General features: G+C 43.4%; 2 protein-coding genes across 23 annotated transcripts in view; both read right to left on the bottom strand.

The window, feature by feature from the left end:
- CLCC1 (chloride channel CLIC like 1) overlaps positions 1-8084 on the bottom strand; it is a 37893-nt gene extending 29809 nt beyond the window's left edge. For 3 of the 10 annotated variants that reach the window (XR_002515434.2, XM_003892309.5, XM_017945459.3), the window contains exon 1: positions 7985-8080. Coding sequence is in view for 5 of the 10 variants with exons in the window: in XM_003892309.5 (XP_003892358.3) it covers positions 7985-8058 (74 nt within the window). In the remaining 5 variants the exon portion in view is untranslated. Of the gene's footprint in view, positions 1-6896; positions 7694-7926 lie in introns of those variants that run through there. The other 7 variants (XM_021921722.2, XM_009214347.4, XM_009214355.4 and 4 more) reach the window with 7 other exon arrangements.
- A 6647-nt stretch (positions 8085-14731) lies between these two features.
- The window catches only part of WDR47 (WD repeat domain 47), an 89146-nt gene continuing 83943 nt past the window's right edge, over positions 14732-19934 (bottom strand). For 9 of the 13 annotated variants that reach the window (XM_031651523.1, XM_009214420.3, XM_009214404.3 and 6 more), the window contains 2 exons: positions 18879-19097; positions 14732-16100 (listed from right to left, as the gene is read on the bottom strand). In XM_031651523.1, coding sequence (XP_031507383.1) covers positions 15958-16100; positions 18879-19097 — 362 coding nt within the window. In that variant the 3' untranslated portion in view covers positions 14732-15957. The remainder of the gene's footprint in view (positions 16101-18878; positions 19098-19934) is intronic. The other 4 variants (XM_009214434.3, XM_003892311.4, XM_003892312.4 and 1 more) reach the window with 2 other exon arrangements.

Genomic DNA, 19934 nt, shown 5'->3' on the forward strand with positions numbered 1-19934 from the left:
CTGGCCCTGTGACTACTGAACCAAAATCCTTTGGTGGAAGTGGGGCTGCGATGGTTCTGGGCCTAGCCTTCAAGAGGGTCGCCTGCTTCTACTTCGCTTTGGAACGTGTGATGGTTAACTTTAAGTGTCAACTTGACTGGACTAAGGAATACCTAGAGAACTGCAAAGCATTCCTTCCGATGTGTTTGAGGGGGTTTCCAGGGAAGACTGGTTTGTGAGTCAGTTGACTGAGTGTGGAAGATCCACCCTCTGTAGGGGCGAGCACCACTCAGTCATCTGGGAACCCTAATAAAACAAAAAAGAGAAAAAGCAATTTCTGTTCTCTCCTGGAGCAGGGACACTCTTCTTCTCCTGTCACTGGACATCAGAACTCCAGGCTCTCCAAGCCTTTAGACTCCAGAACTTACACCAGCAGCCCCTAGGTTCTCAGGCCTTCAGCCTCAGACTGAAAATTACACCATCAGCTTCCCTGGTTCTGAGGCTTTCACACCTGGACTGAGCCAGGCTACTGGCGTTCCAGGGTCTCCAGCTTGTAGAGAGCCTATCATGGTACTTCCTGGCACCCATAATCATATGAACTAATTCCGCTAATAAATTCCCTCTCATCCATCCATCTACCCACCCTCAATGGTTCTGTCTCTCTGGAGAATCCTAAGACAGAACATATGTTCGTGGGAACACGCCCCTCTTGGAATCCAGCTGCCACCTTGTAAGAAGGCCAGTCACACGAAGAGGCTGGGTGCAGGGGCACACTGAGCTCCCAGCCTGCAGCTAATATCAATGGCACTCATGTGGCTGAGCCATCTTGGTGGTTCCAGTCCAGCCTCTAGTGACTGACTTGATGATGCAGCCAACGTCATGTAGAATAAAAGAACTATCCAGCTGAGCCCAATCACACCCCATAAAACCACAAAATCACCAGCGGTAATAAAAGTGTTGTTTAAAGCCATTACACTTGACCAGGCACGGTGGCTCACACCTGTAATCCCAGCACTTTGGGAGGCTGAGGCGGGCGGTCACAAGGTCAGGAGATCGAGACCATCCTACCTAACACAGTGAAACCCCGTCTCTACTAAAAATACAAAAATTCAGCTGGGCATAGTGGCACGCACCTGTAGTCCCAGCTACTTGGGAGGCTGAGGCAGGAGAATTGCTTGAACCTGGGAGGTGGAAGTTGCAGTGAGCCAAGATCGCACCACTGCACTCCAGCCTGTGTGACAGAGCAAGACTCTGTCTCAAAAAGAAAAAAAAAAAAAAAGCCACTACACTTTAGAGTGGTTTGTTACACGTAAGTAGGTAACTACAAGAACATTTAAGGAGAAAAATAAGATAATCTTAGGAAGATTTGAAGAACATCCAGAGAGAAGACACAGCAAGTATAGAGGCCCTGAGTGGGGAAGAAGCTGAAGCAGTCAAGGAACAGAAAGGAGGCCAGAACAGCTGGGTCTTGGGGATGAGCTGGGAGGCAGGGAGATGGGGAGGGAGGGAGTGGTAGACCACAGTAAAGAGTGTGGTTTTTACTCTACGTGTAACAGGAGGCCACCTGAGGCTTTTAAATAGAGGCATGATAGAATCTGGTTTACATTCTAAAAGAAATTACTGTGGCTATTATGTAGAGATTAGAATGGAAAATTATCAGGAGGTTAGGAGGATCTGTAGTCATCCAGTTGAGAGATGAAGGTGACATGAGCTAAGATAGCAGCAAAGGTGATGACAAATGGTCAGATTTTTAAAATCTGTAGGTAGACCCTACTACATTTGGCAAAGTGACCAGCTAATAGGTCACTAGGCATATTTCTTCTTCCTTCTGGACAAATGATGACTGTATGTCTCAGCCTCTCTTTGTGAAGTATGGCTGCGTAATAGTAAAGTTCTAGCCAATGCAACGGGTAGAAGGGATACGCACCACATCCAGGTCTGGCCCATGAAAACCTCCCAGCTGCCTTCTTCCAACCTGGAAATGTCCAGGACACTGAGCCCTGGAGGAGGGCAGCCAAACTATGCAGGTGCCTGGGCCCACCTGGAAGGCCACCCACTAAGTGGGAATATAGCTTTTCACTTTCATGTGAGCAAAAATCAATTTCCTTTATGGCATATCCTGAGACATATGGGTTTATTTCTTATAACATCTCTTGCTACTCTAATACAGAAATACACTATAGAAATTGCTGAAAATTTGGATGTAGGTAAGGACAAGTGAAGATTTGGTACAATTTCTAGGTTTGTGGCCAGGCCAACTGGGAGAAGAGAAAAGACTGAGGAAGACAGCAAGTTCTGAAAGATCAAGAGTTTTGTTTGGATATAGTAAAACTGAGGTGTCCACTGATGTCCAAGTAGAGATTGTAAATATGCAGGATGAAGCTAAGGAGAGCCGTGGGACTGCATTTGAGAGCCCTCAGGATGTAGACGGGGTTTAAAAGAGATGGACTGCGTAAGATCACCAGAAGATCTATTATGAGGACAAAAGACTGAGTCCAGGGCAAGCCAACATTCGGGGATCAGAAAGAAGAGGAGGAACCAGTAAGAGATACTTCTAATGAGTGCTATGAGGCAGGAAGAAAACCAAGAGAGGCTGGAATTCCAGAAGCTAACTGAAGAAAGGAGGAGAGAACAGACAAATAAGTTGAATGCTGCTAAGAGGTCAGGCGATCAGAGGGCAGCAAACTGACCCCTGGATTTGGCACAGCAGCTTTAACAGAGAAAGCCTAGCGGGAACGGTTTAAGGAATCATTCAGGTGGAGGTTTCAGATCAAAGTGACACAGTAACTCTACAGTGGTACCCCCATCTACGGTTTTGCTTTCTGAGGTTTCAGTTACCCACAGTCAACTGCAGTCTGAAAATATTAAATGGAAAATTCCAGAAGTAAACAGTTCCTAAGTTTTCAATTATGCGCAGCTCCAGATAGTGTGAGGAACTCTCTTCCTGTCCTATTCCATCCCACCTGGGACGATGTCCACACTGTAGGTGTCACACTCCAGTCATTTAGTATCCATCTGGGTTATCAGATCCACTGCTGTGGTATCTCAGTGTGTGTGTTCAAGGAATCTTTACTTAATAATGGTCCTAAAGCATAGGAGTGACAATGCTGGCAATTCAGATATGTCAAAGAAAAGCCATAAAGTGCTTCCTTTAAGTGAAAAAGTTAAAGTTCTCAACTTAATAAAGAAAAAAAAGGGCTGGGCGCAGTGGCTCATGCCTGTAATCCCAGCACTTTGGGAGGCTGAGGCCAGCAGATCACTTGAGCCCAGGAGTTCGAGACCAGTGTGGCAAACACAGCCTGTCTCTACTAAAAATACAAAAATTAGCCAGGCATGGTGGTAGGCACCTGTAGTCCCGGCTACTTGGGAGGCTGAGGCAGGAGAATTGCTTAAACCCAGGAGGCAGAGGTTGCAGTGAGCCAAGATTATGCCACTGCACTCCAGCCAGGGCAACAAAGTGAGACTCCATCTCAAAAAATAAATAAATAGGCCAAGCGCAATGGCTCATGCCTATAATCCCAGCACTTTGGGAGTCCGAGGTGGGCAGATCACCTAAGATTGGGAGCTTAAGATCAGCCTGACCAACATGGAGAAACCCTGTCTCTACAAAAAAATACAAAATTAGCCGAGTGTGGTGGCACATGCCTGTAATCCCAGTTACTCGGGAGGCTGAGGCAGGAAAATCACTTGAATCCAGGAGGCAGAGGTTGTGGTGGGCCGAGATCGCGCCATTGCACTCCAGCCTGGGCAACAAGAGTGAAACACCGTCTTAAAATAAATAAATAAATAAAAATATGCAAATTAGCCGGGTATGGTGGCACACACCTGTAATGCCAGCTACTTGACAGGCTGAGACAGGAAAATCGCTTGAACCTGGGAGACAGAGATTGCAGTGAGCTGAGAACGCACCACTGTACTCCAGCCTGGGTGACAGGGTGAGACTCCGTCTCAAAAGAAAAAAAAAAAAAAAATTAAAGAAAAAAGAAAGAAAAAAAATAATAATATGATGAGGTTGCTAAGATCTATGTTAAGAACAAAACTTGTATCCATGAAATTGTACAGGAGGAGAAAGAAATTCATGCTAGTTTTGCTGTCGTACCTCAAAGTGAAAAAATTCCAGCCACAGTACATAACTGTTATTATTGTGTATTGTTATAATTTTTCTATCTTGTTAGTTATTGCTGTTAATCTCTTACTGTGCCTAACTAATAAATTAAACTTTAGCAGAGGTATAGATGTATAGGAAATAACACAGAATATATATAAGGTTCAGTACTATCTGAAGTTTCAGGCATCTACTGGGGTCTTAGAATGTATCCCCCAAGAGTAAAGGGGGGACTCTGTACTCCAACACACTTCCCCAACTCCTACTTCTGGCCAACATGAAGTAACAGGGACCAGATTTACCCTCCTGCCTGAACAACCAAAGCTCTTCACAAAATATATAGAACAATAGTTTCTGGCCAGTTGTGGTGACTCATGCCTGTAATCCCAGCACTTTGGGAAGTCAAGGCAGGAGGATCACTTGAGCTCAGGAGTTTGACACCAGCCTGGGCAACTTAGGGAGATTCCATCTCTACAAAACTTAAAATTTAGCTGGGTGTGGTGGCGCACATCTATATTCCCAGCTACTTGGAGAGGCTGAGGTGAGAGGATCACTTGAGCTAGGGAGGTTGAAGCTGCAATGAGCCGTGATCATGCCACTGTTCTCCAAGACGGGTGACAGAGCAAGACCTTGACTCAATTAAAAAGAAAAAAAAAAACCACTAAATTCGCTGTTATGCTCTGGAGATACTTAGAAATACTGAATAACTGTATACTGTATTGGAAAATATTAAGAGTTCAGCTAAGGAAGAAAGCCATGGAAGAAGCAAATACCGGAGAGGAGAGTGAAGGCTAATAAGGGCAATAGAGGGCAAGCCAAAAAAATGCAATGGGCAAAAACCAAAGAGGGGCTTAATTTCAAGAAAGAGGTATCAAGCATATTCAATACTTCAGAGAAGTGGAGAGGAATAAAGTCTGGAAAAAAGCCATTAGATTGGTTAATTAGTTGGCCATTTATGACCTTTCAGAGAATGACAGTGAGAAGCCTAATTCTCTAAGTGGTTAAGAAGTAGGTGACAAAGGGAGTGTGTAAACTGGAGACAGGCTCCAAGATGGGAGTGCATGAAATCAAGGTTACAGGAAGGGTTCTTCATAGGCAATGAGGTTATGCACTCCATAAATAGAAATGAATGAAGAGGGATGAAGACAAAATTTCAAAAGCAAAAAGAGAAGTTGACAGATTTCATATTATAATATGATATCAAATGGACAGAGAAATTACTAAGAGTAATTTGCATTTCTAACACTGTATGTGAGGAGGTTAAGATGGGGGAAATGGAGAGTTGAAGCGGAAAAAAAGTACTTACTACAGGAGGCATTATACAAAGGGAAGTGAATGAAAAGCCTGTCAAGCAGTTGAGAGCTTTTTTTTCTTTTTTATAGAGACAGGTTCTATGTTGCCCAGGCTGGTCCCGAACCCCTGAACTCAAAAGATCCCCCCGCCCCCCGCCTTGTCTTCCCAAAGTGCTGGGATTACAGGTGAGCCACCGTGCCAGCCAGGCAGCTGAGTTTTGACTGTGACATCCACAAAGTCATACTATTGGCAACTATGTTACTTTCTCCAATAATAACCAGCAGTTCCATATGTTTCTCCAGGGATAGAGATTAGCAATGTAGAAATGATGGAAGACCGGAGGGTAAGACAGAATAGAAGAATCAGCTAGAAATTCAAGCCCTCCTGCCAGATCCCCATGGTCACTGATCGAAGGCTAGAACTCCTTGAGAAATCCTAAAACGAATCTCACACTTCCTCCAAACAAAGCTGCATTTAAACCTGCTGGAGAGCTTGTTTAAAAAAAAAAAAAAAAAGGATTCTGATTCCGTAAATCTGAGGTAGGTCTGAGATTCTCCACTTCTAACAAGCTCCTGGTGATGCCGCAGACCACACTCTTGAGTAGCAAAGTGTTAATCAAAAGTAACCATCCTAGCTGGCTTCGTTTAATGGTAGCACCTATGTCATTCTAGTACTTGTCAGGGGATACTTCTCTCTCTCTCCTGCAGTCCCTACTAGTTTTACCATTTCTCTCCTGTCTCAGGCTTCGGTACTAATAATTTTTAAATTATAATATATATAATAGTAGCTAAAGGCCGGGCACGGTGGGTCACGCCTGTAATCCCAGCACCTTGGGAGGCCAAGGCGGGAGGATCACCTGAAGTTGGGAGTTCCAGTCCAGCCTGACCAACATGGAGAAACCCCGTCTCTACTAAAAACAAAAGTAGCAGGGCCTGGTGGCGCATGCCTGTAATCCCAGCTACTCGGGAGGCTGGGGCAGGAGAATCGCTTGAAGCCGGGGAGTGCAGGTTACGGTGAGCCGAGATGGCGCCACTGCACTCCAGCCTGGGCAACAAGAGCAAAACTCCGTCTTAAAAGGAGCTAATATTTTGTTACTATGTGCCAAGCACTGTTACATTAATTTAATCCTCACAAAACTACTGGAAGTAGTACTCTTATCCTCACTTATCTTCATTTTACAGATCACACAAAGTAACTTGCCCAAGACCACTAGGCTAGTAAGTGGCAGAACCCAGACTGGCTCCACCTAAACTGCCTCTCCAGGGCAAAAGTACTAACAGGCTCTCAGGGGCTTCTCTGAGAGGATAGGGTCTTAGAGTGGAGAAGACCTGTTAGAACGAATAGTTATATATTTTACTATATAAAATATATATAGTAAATTATAGTAGCTTCTAGACTGGAGAACTACCAGGAAACACAGATCTCCGTGCAGACGGCCAGCCACTGAGTACAAATGGACACAAAAGAAAGTCTTTGGTTTCAACGAATGCACATGAGTAATGGGAAAGGCAAGACTAACTTGGATTAGTAGAGTCAAATCCTGTATTAGGCTAGAAGTACCAGGGCATACGTCGGGAGGTTGCAACTTAGTTCGTGTGATTCTGTAGTTTCTTGGAACCAAGGCTCTCAAACTTGTCAATCTGCATTTTTAACAATTTCCCAGATGACGATAAAGCTAGGCTGGGAAGAACACTTCATAATCACTATCATAAAGAAAACCTGAATTGTTTTTCACCACGTAGTTATAAACCTACAGCTTATGGTGTCTCTAACTTTTTACACTCAAATCAGATTTGAAGTCAAGCGCGATGGCTCATGCCTGTAATCCCAGCACTTTGGGAGGCCAAGATGGGAAGATCCCTTGAGCCCAGGAGTTAGAGACAAGCCTGGGCAACACAAAGAGACCCCTTCTCTACAAATAAAATTTACAAATTAGCCGGGCGTGGTGGCGCGCACCTGTGGTCCCAGCTACTCAGGCGGCTGAGGCAGAAGAATCGCTGGAACCCGGGAGGCGGAGGTTGCAATGAGCTGAGAGAGCGCCACTGCACTCCAGCCTGGGTGACACAGCAAGACTCCGTCTCAAAAAAAAAAAAAAAAAAAAATTCGATTTGGAGGTTGTTTTGTGTCCTTTTTTGTTGTTGTTAACTGTGTTAATTCACAAATTTGAAGTTTTACAAAATTAACTACAACTAAATCCGAGCTATTCTGCTGACAGCATTTATTCAAATTATGCTTAAAGTTTTCAGAGATAACCAAAGCCAACATAATTCAATCTGCGCCCGGGTCTCGCTTTGCACTCGCTGTGCCTTCTCCGTAGGCCGCTCTCTGGGCCCAGCACCTCCCCGGAATGCGCACAACCACGGCGGACACGCAGCTGCCGGCGCGGGAGCCGAGGGAGGAGCCCGAGGCACCCACAGGCCGGAGCCGACGCTGCGCAGCGAGCACGGTTCCCGCCACGGGTCGCGCCTGCGACCTCCCCAGCGTCCGCGCCGGCAGTCCGCGGTACCCGCCGGGGCGTAACGCCCCGCCCCACCCGCCGCACAACACACCCAACTGCACGGACTCACGTCCGGGATCCCCTGCCTGCCTCTCGAGGAAGACACCTGCCCAGGCCGGCCGCAGAAGACGTCGCACAGCTTGCCACCGCCCAGCGTTTCAGCGTGCTTCCTGCGCCTCCTCATCGACTTGCTCGGCTGGCGGCTGCGTGTCCCTCCCCCGTTGCGAGCCGCTGATTGGCCTTGTTGATTGGGCGGGGCTAGTAGCGGGACCGGCCTCAGCGCGCGGGTGACTTTGGCCACGGATTTTCTTTTCCTTTTCATCTGCGGAACTCTTTCTGCGAAGGAAATCTCGCCTGGAACTCAAATATATACAACGGATAGAAAACATATTTTGTTACTATTAATGTATGTGATAAGTTTGAATGTGTAACATTCGCCATGAAACGCAAGCATGATTTTTTTTTTTTTGAGGCAGAGTCTCACTGTGTTGCCCAGGCTGGAGTGCAGTGGCGCGATGTCGGCTCACTGCAACCTCCGCCTCCCGAGTTCAAGCAATTCTCCTGTCTCAGCCTCCGGAGCAGCTGGGACTACAAGCGCGCACCCCCACACCCAGCTAATTTGTCTTTTTAGCAGAGACGGGGTTTCACTGTGTTGGCCAGGCTGTTCTCGATCTCCTGACCTCAGGTGATCCGCACGCCTCGGCCTCCCAAAGTGCTGGGATTACAGGCATAAGCCACCGCTCCTGGCCACAAGCATTTTTTAAAGGGAGAATCACGGATGACAACTGCAGTTCTACTCAGGGCAGGACAAGGGAAAGGTCTGCACACTGTAGGGCAGTTGGAAATAGTGAAGTTTTGTTTTTGTCTTTAACTGCTGGCCTTGCAATCTCGAGAAACTGTAAAGATGGTAAAACTGTAACCATTTTTAAAGGTACAATTCAGTGGCATTAGATACATTCACATTGTTGTGCAACCATTACCACCATCCGTCTCCAGCACTCATCTTGCAAAACTGAAACTCTGTACCCAGTAAATGGTAACTCCTCATTCTTCCTCTCCCTTCTTCCCAGCAACTGCCATTCTTTCTGTCTCTATGAATTTGACTACTCTAGGTATTTCATATAAAGATTCATACAGCATTTGTCTTTTTGTAACTGATTTCACTTAGCATAATGTCCTCAAGGTTCATCCATGTGTCAGAATTTCTTTCAAGGCTGAATAATATTCCACTTTATATATATGGCAGTTCATTCAGTCATCTGTTAATGGAAAACAGGTTGTTTCCACTTTTGTCTACCGTGAAATAATACTATAAACGTGGATATACAAATATCTGTTTTTTAACCCTTTTGGGTATATACACAGATGTTCAAATATCCGTTGCTTTCAACTCCTGAGCAATATATACAGAAGTGGAATTGCTGGATTATGTAGTAATTCTATTTTTAATTTTTTGAGGAACTGCCATACTCTTGTTTGTTTTGTTTTTGTTTTTGTTTTTGAGATGGAGTTTCACTCTTGTTGCCCAGGCTGGAGTGCAGTGGTGCGATCTCAGCTCACCACAACCTCTGCCTCCTGAGTTCGAGCGATTCTCCTGCTTCAGTCTCCTGAGTGGCTGGGACTACAGGCGTGCACCACCATGCCCGGCTAATTTTTGTGTTTTTAGTAGAGATGGGGTTTCCCTATGTTGACCAGGCTGGTCTCGAACTCCTGACCTCGTGATCCGCCCGCCTCGACCTCCCAAAGTGCTGGGATTACAGGCATGAGCCACTGTGCCGAGCGGAACTGCCATTCTCTTTTCCATAGTGGCTGCATCATTTTACATTCCCACCAAGAGTGCACAAAAGTTCCAATTTCCCTACATCTCTGCTGACATCTTTTTATTTTTGTATAGTAGCCATCTTAATAGGTGTGAGGTATCTCCTTGTGGTCTTGATTTGCCTTTTGCTAATGACCAGTGATGTTGAGCATCTTTTCATGTGCTTATCAGCCATGCCATTTGTATATCTTCGTTGGAGAAATGTCTATTCAAGTCCTTTACCCGTTTGTTTTGTTAAGAGACAGGGTCTCACTTTGTCACCCAGGCTGAAGTGCATGATCATGGCCCACTGCAGCCTTGAACTCCTGGCTTTGCTCATTTTTTTAGTGGGTTTTTGTTGTGTTTTAGTTCCCTGTATATTCTGAATATTAACCACCTTATCAGATAGGATTTGCAAATATCTTCTCCCACTTTTTCTTTTCTTTTCATTTTTTTTAGTGACAGGGTCTCCCTGTATTGCCCAGGCCGGTGTCAAACTCCTGGGCTCAAGTGATCCTCTTGCCACAGCCTTCCAAAGGGTTGGGATTACAGGCATGAGCCACCACACCCAGCCCCGTCTTCTCCCTGTTAGTGGGTTGCCTTTTCACTCTGTTGTGTCCTTTGGCTTCTTACTGTAAAACAAAAATAAAATTCTAAGCCCCCCAACCGACTAAATAGACCCATCCTGTCAGCCAAGGGCATTCTAAAGTAAACCTGAGGCCGGGTGTAGTGGCTCATGCCTGTAATCTCAGCCCTTTGGGAGGCCAAGGCGGGTGAATCACTTAAGATCAGGAGTTCAAGACCCAGCCTGCCCAACATGGTGAAACCCTGTCTCTAGTAAAATCACAAAAATTAGCCAGGCATAGTGGTGGGCTTCTGTAATGCCAACTACTTGGGAGGCTGAGGTAGGAGAATCACTTGAACCTGGGAGGTGGGTGTTGCAGTGAGCCAAGATCATGCCATTGCATTCCAGCCTGGGTGACAGAGCGAGACTCCGTCTCAGGAGAAACAAACAAACAAACAAACAGAGACCTTAACACTGATACACTTTGTAGCAATAAGATACCAATGTGACAGCAAGTCCATCCCCCTACCCCCACCTCTGTGTTGTCCCATCTTTCTGGACTGAACCAATGTACATTTAACATGTATTGATTGATGTCTTATGCTCCCTAAAATGTGCATAAAACCATGCTGTGGCCCAAACACCTTGGGCACATCTTCTCAGGATCTCCTGAGGCTGTGTCATGGGCCATGGTCACTCACATTTGGCTCAGAATAAATCTCTTCAAATATTTTACAGAGTTTGACTCTGTCGACATTACAATTTTGAAAAAATAAACATTTTAAAAATAAAATTTGGGGGCAGGTGTGGTGTCTCATGCCTGTAATGTTAGCTTTTTGGGTGGCCAAGGTGGGAGGATTGTTAAGAGGCCAGGAGTTTGAGACCAGCCTAGGTAACATAGTGAGACCCCCATCTCTATAAAAAATTAGCCCCACATTGTGGCATGTGCCTGTAGTCCTAGCTACTTGGGAGGCTGAGTGAGGCAGGAGGATCATTTGAGCCCAGGAGTTCTAGGCTCTAGTGAGCAAGACTTTGTCAATACAACACGATGCAATAAATTTAAAAATTAAACAGTTTAAAAATAGAAATAATCTCTCAACTTGATGAGGCAAACACACACAAATAAAATTGGAGCAGACCTCTCAAAGTCCTCCCTGGGAATAATTAAGAACCTCTACACTACCCATCCACCCCAACTCCCCTTCCTTGCACTCCCAAATGAGATGGACCCTGAGAGTATAGATACTTCAGTCCTCTCATTTTCTCTTTTATGTGAACCTCAAAGAACCTAGTCACCCCCATGCAGAAGACATGTGGAGACAAACAAAAAATGACATATGTGACCAACTATTTATTGAAGCAAATATAACAATTTCTGGTGCTTATTATTTTGAGAGGGAGTCTTGCTGTGTCGCCCAGGCTGGAGTGCAGTGGCACAATCTTGACTCACTGCAACCTCCACCTCCCGCATTCAAGCAAGCGATTCTCCTGCCTCAGCCTCTTGAGTAGCTGAGATTACAGGCACACACCCCCACACCCGGCTAATTTATTTTATTTTTATTTTATTTTTTTTTTTAGAGACGGGGTTGCACCATTGTCGACAAAAAGAGTCAAACTCTAAAATATTTGAAGAGATTTATTCTGAGCCAAATATGAGTGACCATGGCCCGTGATACAGCCCTCAGGGGGTCCTGAGAACACCTGCCCAAGGTACAGATTAGTTTTATGTATTTTAGGAAGGCATGAGACATTAATCAAATACATTTAACAAATACATTGGTTTGACTTAGAAAGCTGGGAGAGCTCAAAGCCGGGGAATTCCTGGCTATAGGTAAATTTAAACATTTTCTGGTTGACAATTGGTTGAGTTTATCTGAAGACCTGGGATCAAAGGAAATGTTCAGGTTAAGATAAAGGATTGTGGAGACGGAGTTTTATTGTGCAGAGGAAGCACTCAGATAAAAGACTTCAGAGAAAGCAGGTTGTGAAATGTTTCTTATGGGAATTAAAAAGGTGCCTGGTTCTAAGTTGAATACCTCCTGGATCTGGAAAGAAAGGAAGGAAAACAAAGGGGAAAAGGGATTCTTTATAGGATGTGCATTTTTCCCACCAAAGACTTTACAGGGCAATTTCCAGGTATGGCAAGAAAATGTATTTTGGGGTAAAACATTTTGATTTTCCTGTTATGCCAGAGTCAGAGTGGAAAGCAAGTCACGATATACAGGATTAAATAAAACCCATCTGATGAGAATTCATGGTTTGTAAGGCACGACTCCCCAGACCCCTTAGATAGGGAATTTAGGCAAGATTTAAAAAAAAAAAAATCGGAGCTTAGTCCTCACCATGTTGGCCAGGCTGGTCTCGAACTCCTGACCTCAAGTGATCCACCCGCCTCAGCCTCTCAGTCTTGTGATTACAGGCATGAGCCACCACACCCAGCCGTGGTGCTTATTATCTAATGTTCTGCAGTAAAAGAAATGAATTCCATACCTAATATCCAGGAGAATCTTTTCTCCCTGAGAGTGATGAAGGTGGAATACACAATTTTATGAATATTTTTAACCAGGAACTTGAACTGGTCTCCGAGAAATAGCTTATTTTCCTAGTTTTAAACTTAACACAACTTATCTAATATCTAAAATGTGAGAAATTCAACATGAAAGTAAACTAAAGAAGAGACTGGGCTGGGGATGGTGGCTCATGCCTATAATCCCAGCACTTTTGAGAGGCTGAGGTGGGTGGATCACCTGAGGTCAGGAGTTCAAGACCAGCCTGGCTAACATGGTGAAACTCTGTCTCTACTAAAAATACAAAAATTAGCCAGGCGTGGTGGCCGGCACCTGTAATCCCAGCTACTAGGGAGTCTGAGGCAGGACAATCGCTTGAACCTGGGAGGCGGAGGTTGCAGTGAGCCAATGTCATGCCATTGCACTCCAGCCTGGGGACAAGAGCGAGAGACTTCATGTCAAAAATTAAAAAAGAAGAGATTGTGGCCTACTTTTAGCAGAATTCCCTTCTGCATGCCTGAAAGGTAGAAAATTTGTGTACCTATTGAATACCCACAAGCTAGCTGTATTTTATTTCTTCCTGAGTTGAAATTGCAAAATTGTAACTGAATGAAAGAGATCTGATCTCCCCAACTCCATCTTGCTTCCAAGCTGTCATTGTTCATTCCTGGTCGTAGGCCAAACTAACTTTGGTGGCTCAGGCCTGTAATCCCAGCACTTTGGGAGGCCAAGGTGAGCAGATCCCTTGAGGTCAGGAGTTCAAGACCAGCCTGGCCAACATGGCGAAACCCCGTCTCTACTGAAAATACAAAAATTAGCTGGGTGTGGTGGTGCGCACCTGTAATCCCAGCTACTTGGGAGGCTGAGGAGGAGAATCACTGGAGATAGAGGTTGCAGTGAGCCAAGATCACACCACTGCCACTGTACTCCAGTCTGGGTGACAGAGCGAGACTCTGTCTCAAAAAAAAAAAAAAAAAAAAAAAAAAAAAAGTGATAGCTCTTTCCCAAAACAAACCCCCTTCTTGCCTGGGGACTAGACTGCCTCCTTTGTAGGAATAACAAATTAGCCACAAGATTAGACATTACAGTTTAGGAGTCATACAGCTGGAGGCTACAAGATTCTGACCCTCCCCACATTGCTCCTGGGGATAACATCATTACTGTAAAACCTAAGATCAGAGATTGAGATACTTCCCAGACCCTGCACTTGATGGATCAGCTGGCACCAGTTATATCGATAAACTGGCTCATCTCATCTTGTGGCCCCCACTCAGGAACTGACTCAAGAAGACAACTTTGACTTCCTATGATTTCATCTCCAACCCAACCCATCAGCACTCCCAATTCATTAGGAGTGAACCCCACCCACCAAATTATGCTTAAAAACTCTGATCCCAGAATGCTCAGGGAGAGTGATTTGAGTGATAATAAAACTCCAGTCTTCTGCACAGCTGGCTCTGCATGAATAACTCTTTCTCTATTGCAATTCCCATGTCTTGAATAAATTGGCTCTATCTAGACAGAGGGCACAGTGAACCTGTTGGGTGATTACCTAATTTGACATATTCATACTCTTGAGTTTGAATTTATACATATTGTTAGGCTTTTATTAGTCAACTTTCACAATATATTAAGGATAGAAAGTTCTCTAAATCTTGGATAAAAGAGATAGAAGACACACAAAAGTTATACAGGCCAGGCACAATGCCTCATGCTCGTAATCCCAACACTTCAGGAGGTTGACTCAGGAGAATCACTTGAGGCCAAAAGTTCAAGACCAACCTGGACAAAGCAAGACCCCATTTCTAGAAAAATTATTTTTTTGTTAAGTTATACAGTTGCCAAGGATTAAAAAGCAAATTAGTAGAAGAACTTTAGAAAGAATCTAAGAAACTGATTACGGGCTTCATCCATTGGACCTCACTTTCTCACAGTAAACTGAAAAAATAACATTCTTTTGAAAGCCAAAGACTCTGAGGAACAGAAACAGTTTTAGGTGTCAAGAGGTCTTTATTGAAATAATAGCACAGTTACACTTCTAATACCCTTTCCACTTGTATACAACAGATGAAAAATGCTTGCTACATACAGTGCACAGACAGTTCAATAATGAGAACCAATACAACTGCATTTGAAATAAATAAAATAGCCTATTTAAATAATTTAAAGTAAAATTACTGTACAATATGAAAATAAAGATACATAAATGTTAGAATCTACAAAGCTGTAGAAATAAAATCATTATTCTGCATTACACAAAACAGTGCAAGAAAAAAATCCAAATAAGCTTTTGGAGTGCAAAGTTTAAATCTTCCATTTTAAATTATCATGCAGACATAGCATTTCAAGCCATGCTATGGTCTATGGCAAGGATTTTAATTTTTAAGGAGAAAACTGCTAGCCAGTAAATTTACTGCCCCATCAAGTGTTGCATCACATAACTGCTGCTGCTCTGCTTCTATGGTTCAGTTTGGAAGGGAGGTATCCTGTTGCATTCAAAAAACTGAAGTTAACAAGTTTCTGAAGCAAACACATTTACCTTTTAGCCTGAAACAAAATTATATGACAAAATAATCATATCCCTGGGTTTAAGAAAAAAGAAAGGGTCTATACCACATAGTGAAGAAGCAGTTTTTCATTCATCTTTAAACTCTATAATGATCCTTAAGTGAAAGCAACCATGTAACTTTTGAGTGACATATATTATGGAATTCTGACTTCTAGAAGACAAGTGATAATACAATATGGGATCATGAGAAGAGCAAAAGTAATTCTGAACACCTGGGAAGTTTAATCTGGGAGGAACTTGGTTGCATTACATTTAATAATATAGTTGAAGTATAATTCCATTGCAATGTGCATATAAAACTGTTATTTAGGCAAAGACCAAGGAATGCATTTAATACTAAACTGTAAACACACTGTCCACCTTGACTTGGAGTGCACACCAACAACGGAAGAGCTCTTCTGCAGACTTTGGCAACGAGACTACATATAGCAGGTCACAGCAGCACGAGCTCACATGGAAGACTGAAAGCACTGCGGAATAACACCACCCAACACCTCCTATCAGTGGGATACATGGTAATAAGGGGCCTCTTCGTGCTAAACCACTTTCCTGGACACTACGTTCTTCAGATTTGTAATTTTCACAACTCAGTAGTCTTAAGTCTCTGTGCTTTTGCTGCATAGACTTACACCATGGGGTGTGCTCTACCCGTTGTAAGTCCAGAGGGTGACAGTTCTATCTGCAGAGGATGACAGGAAGGAAAGATCCTGGGTGTGCCATCTGCACTGAATCACTTTGTCCTTGTGCTCCCCCACCACCATGATAGGAAGCTGCTTGGTGAGGTCCCCTAAATTAGAAAAGAGATGTTGATTTACAATGCAAAATAAGAATAGGTACAGATTTTATAGACTTACTGTTACTTTAAGACATTACAGTATAAAAAATCTTAAACTACATTAATATAATACACTGAAAGGTTTACACAGGGATAAATTACTAACTACCTAATTATGCTATTAGTATTTGGTAACATACCCACACAGCAACATTTGACAAGTTGCTCTCTCTCTTTGAAATTCTCTCAACTTGATTTCTCCCTGATTTCAGTGCCACTCCCATCTTTTGCTAGTTTCCCTTTTCTTCTTGACTTAAAGCTTGGTGAATCCCAGGAGTCAACCCTCAGATTTCTTCTGTTCTCTCTGTACCTAACTTCCTACAAAATTTCATCTAGCAACATGGCCATTTATATATTTACAATTCATACATATTTTATCTCCAATCTTGAGTTCTCACTTAAGCTCCAGACTAGTATCCAAACAGTCATTCAGCATCTCACTTGATTGCCTGATAGTCATCCTAAGTTAAACTTGTCTAAAACCAAACTCAGTTTTCTTGCCTAAACCTGTTCCTCCCCTCGCCTATCTCCCTTATCTCAATGGCACCATCTGGTTGCTCATGACAAAAACCTAGGAATCATCACTGAATCCTCTTCCCCTCACTCCCTAAATCGAATCCAAATAAAATATATCTCAAATTTAGTCATTTCTTACTACCTCCACCTCCACCACCCTAGTCCAAGCCACCATCATCTCACCTGAACTATTCCAACAGCCTCCTCACTGACATTTATATTTCTACTCTTGCCCCCCTTACAATCTACTCTCTACAGAACTCCAAATTCTCTAAAAATATAATTCAGCTCCTATCACTCCCATTTAAAATCTTCCAAAGGCTTCACATTATACTTTTAAAATGCTTATAGCCCACCAACTATAATAAATGTACCACTCTGGAGGGGGATACTGATAATGGGGGGGGCAGGCTATGCATGTGTGAGTCAGGAGTATATGGGAAATCTCTGTATCTCTCAATTTTGCTGTTAACCTATAACTGCTATTCAAAATAAAGCCCTTTAAAAATGTCTATAAAACTCTGCCATTTATTCTTCTGTGTCTCTCTGTCTTAGTTCACTAAGTTCCGGCCACATTGGCTTCTTGTAGTGTCATGAACGTGCTAAGCTGGTTCCTACTTCAGCATCTTTATACTTGCTATGCTCTTCTCCTAGGGTCCTGGCCTGGCTTGTTCCTCCTCATCATTCTGGTCTCTGTGCAAATGGCATTTCCCTGGAGAGACCTACTCCAATGATCCTATTTAAAATAGCCCTCCCCCTGCAGTGAGCCGAGATGCACCACTGCACTCCAGCCTGGGCGACAGAACAAGACTCCATCTCAAAATAAATAGATTAGATAGATAGATAGATAGATAGATAGATAGATAGATAGATAGACAGACAGATAGATAGACAGACAGACAGACAGCCTTTCCCTATTCACCCTAGTCACTATCTCCCTACCATGCTAATTTTTTTAAACAGCACTAATACCTAAAATTACATTGTTTATTGGTTTACTTTTCATTGAACTCAATATAAGCTCCATCAGGGAGGGAATTAACTGTCTTATTCTCATCTGTCAGTCCCTAATTGATACACAATATTTGCTTGATGAATGTTTAAAAATAAAACTAGATACTAAGACCTAATTACAAAGATTGTATGCTAATTATTTAATGTAGAAGCTAATAAGAGTACATAAATCTATCATTTATCTCAGAATGAGTCACTATAAATAAATGTTGATTTTAAAAAATATCTTAAGTGGAGGCGGGAGGATCACTTGAGGCCTGGAGTTCAAGACCAGCCTGGGCAATATGGCAAGATCCCATCTTTACAAAAAAATTTTTAAAATTTGCCATCCATGGTGGTGCACAGATGTAGTTCCAGCTACTTGGAGGCTGAGGCAGAAGGATCGCTTGAACCCAGGAGGTCAAGGGTATAGTGAGCAGTAATCATGCCACTGCATTCCAGCCTGGGTGAAAGAGTGAGACCCTGCCTCAAAAAAGAAATCAAAAACTAACAATAAGGTTGGGCATGGTGGCTCATACCTATAATCCCAGCTCTCTGGGAGGCCAATGCAGGCAGATTGCTTGAGTTCAGAAGTTCGAGACCAGCCTGCACAACATGGCAAAACTTTATCTCTATGAAAGATACAAATATTAGCCAAGTGTGGTGGCATGCACCTGTAGTCCTAGCTACTTGCAGGGCTGAGGCGGGAGGATCGCTTGAGCAGGGGAGATAGAGGCTACAGTGAGCTAAGATCATGCCACTGAACCCCAGCCTGGGCAACAGAGCGAGACCCTGTCTCAAAAACAAAAACAGGCTCGGTGCGGTGGCTCACGCCCGTAATCCCAGCACTTTGGGAGACGAAGGCGGGTGGATCACTTGAGCCCAGGAGTTCGAGTCCAGCCTGGACAACATAGTGAGCCCCTGCCTCTATAAAAACAAAAACAAAACCTAACAATAAGACTATTCACTGCTTATTTAATAATTTGCTATTATATATCTTAATACAGTCTCAGAATCTGCTCAATACCATAAAATGATTGAAAATATTATATAATTATAATTGATTATATAATTAATTATATAATCAATTGAATTAGAATTGATTATATAATCAGTGGTTGTGGTTGATTATATAATCAACCACATCACACTAACAAAAAAAAAACAAAGGTCCAAAATAGAACGGGAAAGATTAAAAACAGAGAAGTCGATTTCAATCACCTTGTAGGTCTGTCACCTTTATTTTCATATCATAAGAGCCTGTTAGCAAGTAGTGAGCTCCCGGGGAGAATCGAACAGAGCGAACATCACTGGAATGAGGGTGATAACTTTGTACCATTCTTCCTCCTCTTATGTCATACAACATGCAGCTAGAATCTTCTTGACCTGTGGCTAAGAGACGACCACTGGGATCTACAGCTACAGATGCCACTGCACTGCCTGTAGTGGGAGGAATGAAAGTTTAAATATGGAAAATCAATATACCCAAATGGCAACACAGCTAATTATGTTCACTGAGCCATATACTAACGATTTAATGTAGTTTATCAATACTGTTCAGCTATGAAAAAATCCAAATTAACAGTTAACCAATGAACACTTGTGTCCTTTTAAGGCCCAAGGCCTAAACAAGATTTTGTAAGAAACGAGAAAGTCCATTTTTTGTCATTTGAGAGAACTGTGTGGAACAGCATCACCTATAGTGCAATAGATGAGCCATGCTACAGAAACCACTTTTCTCAATCCAGTGTTTTCACTACTGAGTAAGTGTCTAGAAATGCTCCTGTACCCAGCTAAGAGTCTAGCTAAAGAGACAAGAAATTCAGTAACAAAATGCATTTTATTTTAGGACAACAGTATAGGAAATGTACTAAAGCAACACATGATTACTGCCAGTAGGAACTGTGAACAGAAAATAAGCTCTTGGGGGCATACATTCAGGGCAACTTGAATCCACGTCTCCCAGAAATAAAATAAATAAATAGGCTGGGCACGGTGGCTCACACCTGTAATCCAGCACTTTGGGAGGCCGAGGCGGGCGGATCACAAGGTCAGGAGATCGAGACCAGCCTGACCAACATGGTGAAACCCCATCTCTACTAAAAATACAAAAATTAGCCAGGCGTAGTGGCGTGTGCCTGTAATCCCAGCTACTCAGGATGCTGAGGCAGGAGAATCACTTCAACCTGGGAGGCGGAGGTTGTGGTGAGCTGAGATCATGCCACTGCACTCCAGCCTGGGCAACAGAGTGAGACTCCATCTCAAAAAAAGTAGACA

This window comes from Papio anubis, chromosome 1 (genome assembly GCF_008728515.1).
Source record: "Papio anubis isolate 15944 chromosome 1, Panubis1.0, whole genome shotgun sequence".
NCBI classification, from domain to species: domain Eukaryota; kingdom Metazoa; phylum Chordata; class Mammalia; order Primates; family Cercopithecidae; genus Papio; species Papio anubis.